The 16,243-nt window shown below is 39.7% G+C and overlaps 1 protein-coding gene across 2 annotated transcripts in view; it reads right to left on the bottom strand.

Annotated features, from left to right (window-relative positions):
- myo1ea (myosin IEa) overlaps positions 1–13,934 on the bottom strand; it is a 43,154-nt gene extending 29,220 nt beyond the window's left edge. For both annotated transcript variants that reach the window (XM_034528684.1, XM_034528692.1), the window contains exons 1-2: positions 13,638–13,934; positions 720–863 (exon numbers count right to left, since the gene is read on the bottom strand). In XM_034528684.1, coding sequence (XP_034384575.1) covers positions 720–863; positions 13,638–13,640 — 147 coding nt within the window. In that variant the 5' untranslated portion in view covers positions 13,641–13,934. The remainder of the gene's footprint in view (positions 1–719; positions 864–13,637) is intronic.
- Between the last annotated feature and the right edge of the window lie 2,309 nt (positions 13,935–16,243).

Below are 16,243 nucleotides of genomic sequence, written 5' to 3'. Positions count from 1 at the left end.
TGCCCTGAAGCCAAAACGCAGCACAAGTCAAATAAAGCTGCTATTGTGGGTGGCCTAGAGTGACCCACAGGCTTGGCAAGGAGACCTCACAGTTACGGCTATTTATTAACCCAAATCAAAGGCCTGACTCAGAGACGTTGAACCTAAAAGCATTTACTAAACTTCCTACTCCTGAGCACTGCCGGAGCGAGGATGACGTTTATGTAATGAGCTGCTCAGCATTGCTTTTAAAAAGGGGTTATTCATTCATTCATTAAGTCACTTTACGTCATGAATAGCTTATGTGTGTGTGTGGCCACAGCTGCACTTTTGAAACATGAACCTAGCATGTGTGCGATGTACTGTATGAAAAAAGACAACTAAACCATTTTAAATCCCCACCACAACAAAAAATTCCGCCAGCTCAAAAAAAGACTTGATTTCATCATTATGCAATCCAGTATTTCTTACACCATTTTGTTCCCATTTTGCACCATAGTGAGATAAACCCTGACTTTGGGTAGGAGGGTCTGGCTGGACGTACGTACAGAGAGGCCTTTTGCCCGCTGCACATGGCAGAGACTCAGGAGGAAGGCGTTACCTCCCAACACTGACACTATTACTCAGTGCTACAACAACACTATGAATGACCATTCAGCTATTCTGGGAATAGCAGGAATGAGACAGGGGCTTGGCTATTTCTCGCTGGGGTGTGAGCTGCGATTGTGAGCAAAGGATACAAAGATGTAGTCATCCATGTATCTCTTCTTGAGGTTGTCCACGATGGCGTCCTCATTGATCTTGCTGAGCAGCACCATGTCATCCACTCCGCTGAGTTTGACATTGTGGCTCTGCCAGTGGTACCGGTAGTGCCCCCGGCTCCCCTGCAACAAAACATATACAATGTACAATTGTTAGTTCACTGTGAAGGACACAATGAGACGGCGTGGACTAATCGAGAGTCTGACATCAAGGTGACACTGACGGACTGCTACGTGAATGAATAGCGGCTTTGCAGCACATTCAGAGGCCGAGGTATTGTGGTTTTATCACAAAAATGAAAGCCAAGGGGGAAATGGTTATTATCACAGCAATAAAAAGTCAAAGTGTCCACATTTTCTGTCCACAATGACCTGAGCTGACTTTGAAATAGTGCACGGTCAGATTCCCAACAGTGCTTTGTGTTAAAGATGCTCCGTCCAGACTTTTGTCTACATCCTAACAATGTGGTTTGTTCCTACATTCCTGTTTTTGTTTTAGCTGAGTGAGTCTCTGGAGAACTGAGGTCATTCCTCATGCGCTATGAGTCAGTGTTGTCTGGCTACTGTGGACGAGGGTCACAATGTGCTGTGGGGAGTGAGTCTTTTTCTCCTGGACAGAGAACCACTCAAAACTGCAGAGAGCATCCAGAACATTAAGCCACACACAAGTTAACTCTTGACGTCCTCCCTCTTTAGTGAGGAAGTAATTGGAGAGAAAGGAGCAGAGAAAAAAATAATTCATTCCGTCATTCTTCAACAGCAAAATACTGTGCTTGATGTAGCAGAAGAGGATAAATAATATATTCTTATAATACCATATCATTTATTTATATTTGTAATCTCGCTTTGGATGTCAGTCAGTCAGTCCATCACTTTGGTCCAGAAGGAATTAACTAGAAGAAGAATTGCCATGAAATTGTGAACAGACATTCATTTTGCCCAGAGGATGAATCCTAATGATTTTTTTCAAATGTAAAATTATCCAGAACAGCTTCTAAAATCACCAACTGCTGTTCAAGAATACACAGTCAACTGCACTCTGTTTTCAACTTTATGTTTCCAGTGTCAGAGGTTGTAGTGTCATTCTGATTTCAATATTTTACACTAACTAATCTTTCGTTATGGAAACAATCACTCTTCAAAACACCAAAACTGTGAGTAGAACTACAAGAGATATTAAGCTGATGAAACAAAAACAGCCAAGAGCAAAACCCCCAGAAGGCGAGACGCAAATTATAGCTTGATTAATTCTCTAAATCACACCCATTAACATGTTTTACTGCTTTTTAGGTGTGGCATAGGGAGATGCTGACTTCCTTCTTTCCTTAGCAACGACGACAGGTTGATGTCACTCTCAGGGACAAAAGCACCTCCTGACAATGAGTGAAATGAGGGGAGGAACCTTTGAGAGGAGTTTAAGAAGCAAATTGTAACGCCAAATGAAAATGTTTGTGTTTCAGGGATATAAATCTATTCAAGTTACAATATTTAAAACCCTTGATTCAGTGAAGGAAAACGTCCTAAAAGGAAACAGGGGACAACCTAAAGAAGAGCCACACAGAAGAGATCCACCTTTCAGGACAAACAGACAGCCAATAGATGTTGTCTATACATAGACGGAAGCAGAGGTAGATTTACAATACTGACACACTAAACGACAATATCATATATAATATTAGGCAACTAATTAAGTGCAAAAAGAGAGTTTCAGGCAAAGATTATGTAAAACAGTTTGGACTGAAGATTGTGGATGTGGACGTTGAGCCTGTTTTCAGTGTTCTTTGTATCACTCAAGAACTCTTTTCATTCAGGCCATGACTAGCTGCCACCTACTTATTAAAAGTACTTCGACAGATGAAACCATTTTCTCTAAAAGCTTTAAGAGAGAGAGAGCTGGCCCATCCACCGAGTGAAAACAATTGAAAATGCTATATTTAACCTCTCTGCTATGTCCGGAATGAAAGTTTGCAGATCAAGAAGGGAGAGGTAATAAGCTGGAGATGTAGGATGTAAACATCTAATAATCTAAGGATTGTTTTCTTCTGTTTTGATTCAGGCCTTGTTTAATGAGGCGAGAGGATTAAGAAAATATTCTTACTTACAGCAGTGAACTAAGGGAGTAGCTGCACAGCTAAGGATGGCTGCATATATACACACAAAGCCTTCTGGGAGGTGGCTGAAACACCGTCTGCTCTGCTGCACCGATTGGAGGGGCTGGGGGGTCACTTCCAATACAAAATGTCTATTATGTGGGAAGTTGTGAAACAACTGTTGAACATGAAAATGCTTCATAACATTACTATTAAACATACTTTTATCAATCTAGCGAATGATGAAGATATTTGCCTAAATGTTTGACTGAATTCTGGATAGTCGTGTAATGTGGCTGAAAAGCATAACCCAATGAGGTAGTGGCTGCTCACTAAAACCTACAGTAATACTGTGATGTTACTGAAGTGTGCAGATGTTGTATATAGAATACAACCGTCATTAGTGAATTGGACATATTTTAGGCAGTACAACATACATATTGTACATTAAGCATAACAATTAAGAAGAATTAAGAACGTTAACCTCATGTTTGATTCAGAGATTGACAGTAAATTATTTTCACTTAAAAAAGGCAGGTAAAAATAACAGCTACACACACACACACACACACAGACACAGAGAGAAAAGGGACGTCTGGCACAACTGTGGTGGCCATAACAACATCATCACCATGGAACCACAGACTTCCTCCTGAGCATGGCAACACATGGACTCATTAAAGAGCCAAACGTCTGACATCACTAATATGCAGTGTTCAGAGGCAGTTTGATCAGAATATATGATATCTTGACAGAGATAACAACAGTTATCAATGGAATAATAAGACAGTTTTAACTTCATCAGTTTCCCCTTTGAAAACCAAAGACTTCCAGATTATCCAAAATCAAACTATGGGACCAGACCTTTTCTTAGAAGTTAAATACAAAGGAATTTCAATACCAGTCCTGATCCATAAGCCCAGGGTTTCCCTCCATGAAAATACCATTACCATATATGGTGAGTGCTGAGCAGCTCTGGCTCGGGGGACAGGAAATGGCTGGGTTTGATTCGGTATCATAAGCGGCACTTTTCCCCTCATTTCTCCCTTCTGTGCCGTTCTCCTTTTGCTCAACAGGATCTTAACCACAGTCCACCGTGTGTTAGGACTACGTTTGTGCTCTACCCTCTGAGGCAAATCTGGATAAAAGCCATAAGAACAAATTCCTCTGTTCTAAAATATGAAGCAACTAAATGTGTTAATCACTGTGTACCAAAAGTCTGGAGAAATAGCACAACCTCTGTACATGCAAATGATTGAGGATAAATATGGAAAACTGACGACATGTGGTGAAGGTAAACCGAATACTGGTGAAATATGAGTTTCAGCACAGAACCACGCCGATTCTCCCGTTTGTCATCATCAGATCAGAAAATTATATATGAAGCAGAGTACAAACTGGAGGATGTGTTAGTTGAAGCCTCTGAAGCTAAATCTGGCTTAACTACACAGCTTTCTTAGTGCTACATGCCGGATGTACTCATGTACTGAATGCAATGCCCAAAGCATTTCAGAGTATATGACTGACTTGGGCCTGGGGTGGACCGCTTTAGGAGAGACCCCATGTCGGATAAGCCCTCACGTATTAGATTAGCAGTGCCACCATATACCAGCATACTTGACCTGGTTTCCAAATTCAATGTTGCTTGAAAATGTCCTATTCTGAAAATGTTCCTATTTTAAAAGACACATTACAAAAATTAGAGCTTCGACAATAAACATACAGTACATTTTGTTGTAGTCCGTCCTCTTAATAATCAGACCTTACACACAGAACATCTATTTCAACTGCATGAGGATATATTACTGCTATTAATATTTCCTCTTTAGAATAGTTAAAAAGGAAGATGTGGATGAAAGGCAATGAATAACTGGCCAACAGCAGTGATTCAGATGTTTATTTCCAAATGATCATCAGTACTCACCAACAACTGTGTTTTGAAAAGCCAGATGGCAAAAGAGCTACAGACAAAGACCCGAGTAATCTAATTTGTTAAACATGCGTTACAAATTAAATCACAAATTAAGGGTAATTCCAGTCATGGAGGAGAGTTTCCAAAAAACTCAGTCCTGTGAAATTTTTTTTTGTTCTGGTAACCTTAAATACATTTCTAAATGCTCCAATTTATGCCTGCATTTTGTCATTTTTGCAATGGGGTTTGCAAAGTATTTTTATCTTTAAACAATGATGTGGTCCAAATGTAGACAAAAGAGTCGCCATCAGAATACCATGTTGAGCTTAGCATCCATAATCACAGTAAAAGCACTGAGGGGGTATCGTTTTGACTTAGAGCAGGTACATGTTTCATGATTTGCTCAGCTCAGTTTTTCACACGATGCATGTTGGCAATCACACTGTACAGCAAACAGGCAGAACACGTCCAGCACCATGCCAGTGGTGTTGCGTGTTTAACTTCAAATCATCTAATCTTTACGCTATTGAGAACCGTTTTCCAACTTATACCATGAGTTTTCTTTTATTGATTTCCTTCCCTCAAGCAGTTCATTTTAGTACAGTATGAAAATCAACGTAGAGATGCTTAAAACGTGCTTGTGATAGACAAGCCACCATCATACACAATGAGTCAGCTTCCTTTTGTTTGACAGAGTTACATAATTGTCAAACAGTGACGTCCTGTAGATCTTTGATGATAGGTTCAAACATTTCTGGGATACTTTGTCCTGCAACCTGAGAATCACATGTTTAATACAAGAGAACCAAGTTCAAGTTGAGTTTCCTTGAATGCACTAACAAGGACTACTTGTAAAACAGTCCCGGCCACATACTTTCTATTGTAACACAAAAGATACCCAAATGTATGCTTTTATAGATTACCTATCTCAAGTCTGAAACCTCTGCAAGTTTATTGCGACACCAAACTGAAGCAAGCACAAAAGAAAATATGGTATGCTAACTTTCATACCTTCCTGACTTGTCACTAAAATGAGCATAGCTGGTCCACATTAAAGATCAGTCCACCTTAAGTGAGCCTGCTAACTTCGTGGCAAACTTCCTTCACTTTAATCAATAGGTGGACCCTTGTACCTTAATACTGTCCAAGCCTACAGTCATCATTTATGTCAAGTGCTACTACAGGACACTATTTCAAACTACTACAAGGGCTATAATGGGAACCAAGACTGTCCACTCCTAAACTGTGCCAAAATAAGTCAGGGAATAGCTCCACAACACATTCACACCAGTAATGTGTGGTTGATTTGACAGATGTGTTCCCCTCCAAAACGTATCTGGTTTGATCTGAACTAAACCGCTGAAGGAGGTATTACTCTCTAAACAGCATTTCCACCTGGTCTGTCTTGCCTACGTTTGCACTTTGGCCAGGATCACTCACTGAAGATGAAACTGCTGACTGAGATGGTTAGCCTTTCCAAGGTAGAAGATAAACAATGATGAGGTGTGTGTGTGTGTGTGTGTGTGTGTGTGTGTGTGTGTGTGTGTGTGTGTGTGTGTGTGTGTGTGTGTGTGTGTGTGTGTGTGTGGTGTCAGAAGAGCAGTGACCCACGTGAGGCAGTCTGAACTTCATAGGTATGGGATGCTCATTAAGGTCACACTGAGTCCTGCACACTCACTCGTCAAGTATCATCTTAGTGCTGAAATCTCCAGCTGAGGCTGGAGCTTGATTAAAGAGTAAATCCACACTGATTGAAAAAGAAATCTCTCTAAACTAACTGCTGATAATTCACACTGAAGATTGTAAAAAATGTACTATAAAATTCAAGTTGTGGTGCCAGAAACAACATGCAGTCCCATTTGGCTTAACCCAAACAGAGGAGGAAGACAAAAAGCTTTCCATTGATTTACCTGCAATTGACTGTGGAGAAATAAAAACAGTACGGTCTGTTCTGATATTAAGGAGAAATATATAGCCTGCAGCCTCAAATATAAGGCTAAAGAAACACAGTCTCTTATTTCAAACATCTTAATACTTATCGTCCTTGACAGTGTCAGTCAATTGTTAGAATTTACAGCCACAATGCCAGTGGCCCTTGTCTGAGGTCCTCGCCTGATCGTTGTCATATGTAGAAAACAATAATTTGCTTTTGATGCAAAGGCTTGGGCCCAAAGTCCATGGAAAAGGTGTACAGGAAATGTGAAATATATAATATGAGTGATAATGAATATAAACTTAGCGGCAAGCACAAACCATATTTTCACTTCCGAACTTTAACGGCGACAGTGGTCACTTGCATGTTTTTGGGACTGCAACAACATAAATAATGTAGACCAACAAGCCTCGTGTTTTGTTTCCATGTCTAGATTTCTCACACTGTTATGGATCGTCGCTTCTCGAGGTCACACACACGAGGAAGGAATGAAAAGAAGTATATCATGCTGCTAGGATTTTGTAACATGAGCACTGACTGGTTGTGATCATTTTATAATGCCGTGCCTGCAGGGCAGGGCTGAGCACCGTCCCTCCCAGAGAAAGAGGACATATTGATGAAGTGTAAACAGATACTGGATGACTTTTAACACATCTCAGAATTAACTACAGCTTGTGATCAGCACTTTTCTTTATCCGAGTACAGTAAAACTTTGCAAACATAAAAGCAGCTAACTTTAAATTTTAATCTCAGTCTCTGAAGTGAACGACAATGGCATCAAGGCTGCTAATAAAACAAAATATCAAAGACTACGTGGTCTAATTCAGCTGAAGTCCTCAGAGACGTGTCACACAGTACTGTACATTTTCTTTGAGAGCAGCCTCAGTAGTGGTTGAATGTAAACAAACCATCTGCAGTGGAAACTCATTCATAGTCATGCCTTGTACCACAACAGGGATGCAGTCTCAAGTTTCAATCAACGGAATCCAAACCAGCATCTTCCCTCGTAGTAACCATATACATGCAAATACATGTCAGCCACAAGTTGCAGACTCCTTCAATCTGAATCTGAGGAGGAAGGAGAAGCAAGAAGCTTGACAGAGTGAATCTTTGGTTTAGGAAAAGGCCACCTAACATGCCAGGGCTTTCTGTGTTTCATGAATTATCCTAATGCCGCCATCACTTCTTCAGATGTAAGAGGAAAATCATCAAATTTGAGTATTGACAAATAAATTGAGCAGAAAATGACTGAATCTGGCCTTTAGAGAAGTTATCTTTTTAAGTGGGTTCTTAGCATTTTACTAAAGATGGCTTTTATAATGTCAGTAACCCAGCTTTCTTTTGTTTTTGAATGAGATAATAAAGTCTCCAATTATTCATAATATACCATAAACAAACAACAAGCTACACTGGCAATTCACTTTAATAAACAGCTTCCAGGACAGAAGCAAATTACTAAAGTCAAAGTTTACAAAAGGTCTCAAAGAAAGCTTGCTGTATCCCGGAAACAGAAGTCTTCTGTTGTCTCTGTAAATCTAATATCTCTATTTTAACAAATAAACTTGAAACAGACCTCCAGGACTCGGTCAAAAACAGAGGTATATCTCTGAAAAACTAGTCAAATTATAGGAATGATTTATCTGTGAAACTGGTTGGGTCTCGAGGGCAGTGCTGAAAGGCTGACCTTAATCAAAAGGTGCCTCACGTTACTGTGAGAAAGCTCCCTTTAGGTCAGACAAGGCGATCCCTGCGCTTCAATCTAAGAGCAAGAATACATTGTCCTGACATTACATGGTTTCTTTAAACATCGCTTGTTCTCCAGGGAGTTTTTAGTCAGATCAAAAACCATTGAGGGCCCTACAGCCTTTAATATTTATGACCAAACTTACGATAAGTGAAACTAAAACAGCTTTGGATTGCATATATATAACTGTGACAACAAGTGCATTGGTGGTTTCTGTTGCAGGTTCACTTTGGGTGAAGGGGTGTGGTGCTTACATATAACAAATGGGAATTTAATGACTCTTTTCAACTCCACCAAAGTGAGTACAGTCATAATGTACCTAAAAGAATGACTCAGCTGTTTAACGCAGGCACTGACGTGACAGAAAATCACGGTGCTGCTTCTCAGTACGTGGTGAATGGAGCACCAGCCAGCGCTGGTTGATGATGCATACTGTGATTCTCCTAATTAAAGAGCAGTGCTTAAGTGTTGGAAAAAGAATACACAATACTCTTACAGATGTGTTCATCCTGACGATCTAAAAAAGATGGAAAGAAATGCTTGCCACTTTGATAAATTATAGGTGGTGACTTAAAAACAGGAAGTGCATCAAAGTTTGCCTCGAAATTGATTTGCTTACTCGGCTTCATGTCAGTAATGTATCTGTCTGTTATGAACAATAACAAGCTGAGTGCAGGAATAGAAAAGCTGGACTCCAATCAGAAGACAATTGTACCGTCTGGTAGTAAGAAAAGCAAAGTGAAAGGAAATCTACCACTTAATAGATTATCAGTCCCAATAGCAACTAAATCTGGGTAGATACACATGCTGTGCCGAGTGTATTACAAGTAGGAACATTTAATAACTGTTATTGGAGATATTATTTGTCATTATGAGATTTTCTAAAGTAAACTCTTCATTCAAGTACAATTAAACCTCATATGAATCAATATTTGATTGCTGCAATGTTAAACATAATTTGAAGGAGCAAATATATCCTACTTTTCAATACAGTACAACTTCCTGTGATTATACCTCAATATCTTTGAGATGTACAGTTTTTAGATGTCGCCCACAGGCAGCTCATTTCAATCAGATCATCAAAAGATAAAGATTAAATTGTGTTTATGTAATTGTGATCCAGCTGTAAGTAACCATAGTATTAAATGTAGCTGACATGGTAGAGTATAGTAAGAATAGTACACTGTAAAACCACATTTAAGGATAAAAATAACCTTTAAGTTCAAGAGGATACTATTCCAACACTATAGTCACTGCATGATTCCACACTGAGAAATGCACTGACTCAGCCCCGCCGCCATGAGGCATGTGCCAAAAAAGACATCTAATTCAAACCAGCTAATTTTGACTTTGCTTCCAGTCAGTTACTTCATGTCTCTCCAGAAAAACATAACGGCTGACAAGCCTTTTAAAAGCTTTGACTCTTGTTCAGTCTACCATGTTTTTCCCACATGGTCTTTGCCAAAAATATATACTCACAACTCGATATTCTGTGGCTATTACTGTAAGATATTCAGTGATATCCACAGATATAAGAACATGATACGACTGCTCTTGGAAAAATAAAGTTCTTTTTTTAATTGAGCTAGTACAGTGTCTCTGTGAAGAAGTTTAAACAATAGCAATCAGGCCAAACCGACAGCAAGTGACGACATAAAGACAAATGAGGTGGACATAGTAGAAGGCCGAACACTGTCTGGCATGTGATGATGGGAAGCTATCTATTAGAGATGACCGCGGCACAAGAGTCTGAACTTGTTCCCCGTCAACGATAAGGGCAGTCATACATGCAAATAGGCGGCTGTGACAGGACACTGCTTGGTTTATGATCTGAAACCAAGGAAAACCAACTAAATAAGCATTAAAGGACGTTACATGAAGTAGGTATTGAGAATGATCTAAAAACAGCTGAGCAAGACAATTTAGTTTAACACCCTACAGCTTTTTAAATTTTTTTTGAGAAAATACTTTTCAGCACATACACTGAATCAACACTGAGAAACTTCACTCTTACTAGTTTGATGGGCACGTTCACCAACAGTGAGAACACAAATCCAGAACAGCTGCGGATACAGCTGTGCTTAATGTGACCCCTTATTTCAATTTGAAATGTAAACATGTTGTCAAGTCAAGAGGTTCTGTGAGGCAGTAATAACCCTCTGGTCACCATTGTTATCTGTACCAAATGTTATGGCAATACATGCAAAAGGTATTGAGAGATTTCAGATTGAATAAAAATAGTGGAGGGAACGACCAGCATTGCCATTCCTAGAGCATGTTTAAAAATGTAATTACTGTCACGCCGCTACAGCTGATGTGATTTGCACCCCATGATAACACATGATAAAATATTACAGCTGTGTAATTATTGGCCAGTTAATCTCAGAGAAAATGTGTACAGTGCTCAGTTCAGTTGCTGTGTGCATCCTCTCCTCATCCTTCATAGTGATAGTCATAGAACTACAGCAGTGTAAGTAGACAAGTAGAGTAAAGGCGTCCTTGGTTTGAGGCGTACATATAGAGGCAGCTACTCTGAACTCTTGGCCACAGGAGGGGTAACACACAGAGCTCATGGGACCTAGTAAACAAACCGAGTCACGCCAATCGCTGAGTGCTCCTCACCTCTCCACTTCCAGGGTTCAATATCATGTTTCACAATTACAGGAATACTAGAAGCCTTGATGTCACCACTGGGTGACTCACTGATGAAATGTGATTAGAAATATATGCTTTTTTGGGGTAATTGACAACATTGAAATAATGCTTTTGAAATAATGCTTTGCGATCCGTTATGTTTAACACATTTTGGAGAAAACAAACCCAAAAGGTGCCATGCCACCTTACGTATCTGATCTAACAGCTACTGTGCGACAATAAATAAATAAGGAAGAAATAACTATTTGTTGTCAGTAAACCAGCCGGTTTTCCTCTGTGCATCTTGTGCACAGAGGAATTGTGCAGGAAGCTATAGCACTTTAATATTCAATTTAAGATTTCAATAATTAAAATCAATTGTAAAATGTTCCACCATATAGGCAGATGCTTGGCTCCATTCCTGAGTTTTAAGAAAAAACAAGATGTGTTGGCCAATTAAGAAGATGAGGTAAGTAATGGAGTACATTATTATGAGTTGGGTGTTCATCTCTCCAGTGTCAGACTATAAAGGTTTTTGTTGTTGTGTCAACATTCTTCATGACTGGGTGTGCTCATGCTAAATCTAAAGCAGGAACAAAAAAAACATAGTACCGCATCTGCTTGCAAAGATTAAACAGTAAAAGTAATGTTCCATTTCCATAAAAAATATGAAAAACAAGATTTGTTAAAAGAAGTAAAAACCAGAATTGACTCAAGTGCAGACTCATACAAAGTGAAAAGCTCACAAACTTGATGGTAGTCGACAACAGATGTTTACAATGTGAAATTGATATGCTTCTTTTATCCGGAATGATTTACAACAAGTGCAACAGTAGAATAAGTCAACACTCATGATGTCCGTCATCACAAATAGCGGAGCATTGACGACACAGTTTTCTAACAAATAGGTATGAAACTGGTCGAGAGTGTGCGAGTGTACTGAACCACAGCGACAAGCCTAACGAGTTCCCCAGGTTCACAGAATGGGTGTTCGTCCTGTTTCAGAGAAACGGCTTGAATTCCTGAGCAAAGCTCTACAGCAGTGGTCGGTTTGAAAATGGAGCGCCAGCTTTGAAATGAAGGGAGATGGGGGTTACTCAGTGCGCACCTCCCTGTAGGAGAAACTAATGCAAACCATCTGCTGTCATACCGACTTGCTATTCAGCATCTGGCAGAGAAAGAACCAGTGAGCGATGCTGGTGTCTGCTATTCTAGACAGTTAGGATGACAGCCAGACTCTCTTCTACTCTCCACGTTAGCTGATACTCTCTTTAACTGATGATATTCTCTTTGTTTTAAGAACAAATCCAACAATAGGTGTTTTGACCACATCTTAGAAGCCATTCTTGAAACCGCTCTATTCATGGCATAGCTGAAGAGTGTTTTAAGTTACCTCACAAGAAGAAAACAACTGTGCTGACTGCTACAAAATCCAATGTGATAACCCCACAAAAACAGAATAAAGCAGGAACGTTGCAGTAATGTATTACATCTCAGCTCAATATGCTGACTGCATATTATGCAACCTTTGTCCTTTTGGTTGGTCTCTAGGCAACCCAACCTACAGGTTCAATACAACACTTTGGATAGCAGAATGCTAACAGGTTTTAGTCCTACCTGTTTTGAATAGACGTGTGTGAACAAAGCAAAGATGCAACGATGGAGGCAAACAAATGTTTCTTTATATTCCTGAAGGCAAATATTAGGCCCAATACAAACTCATATGTTTAGTTAAAAGTGACTTATACAATAACAAAGAAGCAGCCATATTGTCAAAGACACATTAATATGTGCTAAAAAGCTGCATCACAACTGTATTAATATGTTTCTCAGCCAAAGTGGAAATTATGCTACAGAAGACGGTAGTTTGAGAAATTGTTGCCAAAACACAACGAGGGCACACAACCTCCTCCATAACTTAGCTCCAGGCGCGTCTGCTCCAGGGATGGCATTCAGTAACCAGGAAAAACCTGTCTCCATGTAATGCACACACACACACACACACACACACATAACAACAACAATGCTGCACACATGCAATACAGCAATGCTCCATCTGACACACTCCCCATCTGCCTCTCCTTCCAAGACTAACCAGTTTTAAAGGAAAGGCTGCACCTAATGACACATGTTTTTAAGTGGCATTGCATCCTCTCTGCGTGTCACTCACACAAGTTTAATGCTACAGCTGTGCTCAGTGCTGTGTAATTTACTTTGACTGTAGCCCATAAAAAGTCTATGACAGTCAGATACTGTCAGGATAAAGACAGGGGAGGAGAGCCAAAGACAGACGGATTGATGATCAAAATGGGAATAAAACCAAATCAATGTACCATAAAAAGAAATACCAACAAATGACACCTATAGCTTTTCTCAACCATAAAGTAATCTGTCAAGTAAAATAACAGAAACTGGAGTTGGTTATCATTTTTGATTTAGTTAATAGTGTGAAGAGATAACTATGACAGAACCGACAATATTTAAAACAGGTTTAATTATTAATTATTATATATTGATTACACGTCTGTTTCTTCATAGAAACTGATCTGATCTTAAAACACGAGCCAGTGTAAATATAACTCACCATCCTCTGACTTCAAAACAACAGTCGCAGTCTTCTCAGTCGTGTTCTCCGCGATCCAGTAACGTGAGTTGTACAAACCTCAGTGAAGTTTACAGTTTCAAAAAAACTCTCTAATTGTTAAACCTGAATCCAGAGGACAAAACCCCAAGTTAAAAGAAGATATTCCTGATAAACTCCAGCCAGCATGGATCCTCAGCGGTGTCCTCCGTCCATTGTGCAGACAGATCTGAGTCCGACGCTGACAGCAGCGGAGCAGTGCTCGAACACGGAGCTAGACGGTCCTTTACGGAGGGAGCAGTGCCCTCAAAGCTCCGCTCGGAAAACACAACACAGGAAACGGAGCCAGAAGGTCCAATCAAACGACGCTGCACGCGGAATTTGCATAAATATTCATTCGGTGCTGGGAGAGAAACAACTGGGCATGCGCAGCTGTAGGACTTCCTATACAAGGGACTCAAATGCAATCCAACCTGTCGGCTCCAGTACATCATGAAGCACATTAATGAAGGTAACAATGAACACTAAAATACACTACATTTCCTTACCCAGGTGTTGCTGTTTTAGTGGCCTTTCCCTTTTGTTTGTGCAAATCAACCATCCATTAGAACTTTATGCCAATATGTATTGCGCATATGTCTTTATTGTGCACTTTAAAATGTAACTTATGTTAGCAATTAAGCCGTTTAGCTTCTGTCAGGATAAGCAGGACCCAAAAGGAGTCATGTTTAGATGGAACTGATATGTCCATTCAATATGCAGTATTGATGCTAGTTGGTGGAGCCATACTATTTCATGTGTACATGCTGCATGTGGAATAATCATGTGAATTTCAAACACAGACACAAGGATTCAAGTGACTCTGTGTCATTGATATCCAGTTCGTCCTTTGGTTGTCCTTTCCTCTCTGACTTAAATGTATCTTTTAATAAATACAATTTTTTGCCCACAAATTTTGTACAGTAATTCAGTCCCACACCCTCCTGAGACGAATGAAAATGCAACTCAAAGGAAAACTCTTTTGTAGTGCATGGGTGGCGCGAGTATCCACTTCTCACAGCCTCCAGCCAGACTGAGGCTCGCCTTGAAATGATGTTGGGCGTTGAGGCCACTCTCTGGGTGTAACCTGTCTAACAGGCTACAGACTGTGTGTGTGTGTGTGTGTGTGTGTGTGTGTGTGTGTGTGTGTGTGTGTGTGTGTGTGTGTGTGTGTGTGTGCGTGTGTGTGTGTGTGTGTGTGTGTGTGTGTGTGTGTGTGTGTGTGTGTGAGAGAGAGAGAGAGAGAGAGAGAGAGAGAGAGTCCTGAAGTACTATCTAAGTCTTATTCAAAATGTACTTTTTAAATTGTACTTGTACATCTGAGATACATATTCAAAACAATGTGAATTCCTCACCAAAACATAATTAGAACTCACTTGCAAAAGTCTAAATGTCCCTACCCAGTATTTGTCATCTGACAACTAACTGTTAATGGTTTTTCCAAATATCAATAGACGGGAACAAATTTGGCAAGTAACACGAGCAAACCAAGAGATATGTTATAATGAAAAAAGGTGTAAGTCATGGAGCTTTGGGGATGTTGTTGGTGCAGTATTTTGTCACCACCCAGTGGCCATTACAAGACAAGGCAAAATATAAAAACACTTCAAACCATTGGCCAGAATATTGTTGTTGTTCTTCGATCTGTGATTAAAACGCATGATTTGCATTATACATTGACTTTTGAGTTTTAAAGAATGAAAATGTCCACGGGTCTCACAGAGCTCAAAGTTCAAACCAGGGCAACTGTATAACTTGTTTACCCGAAGCGGAACTGGAGTGTTGGCGACAGCTTCTGCGACAATGCCTTCAGTCAGAAGGGTGTTATCAGTTTTAACCGGCATATGAGCGCAGTTCAAAGTTTCAGCTGTAAACTAGCCAGCAGGGCACACCTGCACTAACATGCACTGGCCCGTCTATCAAAACAAAGCACAGAGAAGAAGAGTGACTTTATTCTTTGAGGATGACATTGCTCCAGAAGCAAATAGGTTTTTTTTCTTTAAATGCTGGTATTTAATAGTATTGTTAATGGATTCAGGGCCAAATCTTGATATGATTTGAATTCTACTGTATTTTATGTTATAATAATGCATAGCTACTGCTCTCTACTACTGGTGGAGAGTAAGTCGGTAAACAGATTAATACACTTGTTTTCATGCACACTTAATTTGTTATGGTTCTGTTGCAATTGTTGGTTTATTAGGGTCCTGTTAGTTGGACACCTGCACCTGTATTACCTGCGGATTGTATTTGATTCGTATACGTTGTATTTTTTTTAATCTGTCAAATTAAATACCCAATGAAGCGTAATGAATGCGAGTTTGACGTTCCAACAAGAGTTTGTATATTTGTGGAATAAAGTTATAGCATAAAAAAAAAAAAGTAAAACCCTGACCCATAAACTGTCAGCGTCTCATGGGAGTTGTAGTCCATGGGATGTGTTCTTGATCAACGGGAACAAAATAATCTGTCTTTTTTTAATTTATTTTTTACATCAAATGACAAGTTTATCGATATTTATTACAACGTGCAGTCGTATAAAGTTATTTGGTTTCGGATATGTACAGAGT

The sequence above is a fragment of the Cyclopterus lumpus genome, chromosome 3, assembly GCF_009769545.1.
Source record: "Cyclopterus lumpus isolate fCycLum1 chromosome 3, fCycLum1.pri, whole genome shotgun sequence".
Lineage (NCBI taxonomy): Eukaryota > Metazoa > Chordata > Actinopteri > Perciformes > Cyclopteridae > Cyclopterus > Cyclopterus lumpus.
The sequence above is the reverse complement of the archived record's forward strand: the minus strand, read 5'-3'. Positions and strand labels throughout refer to the sequence as shown.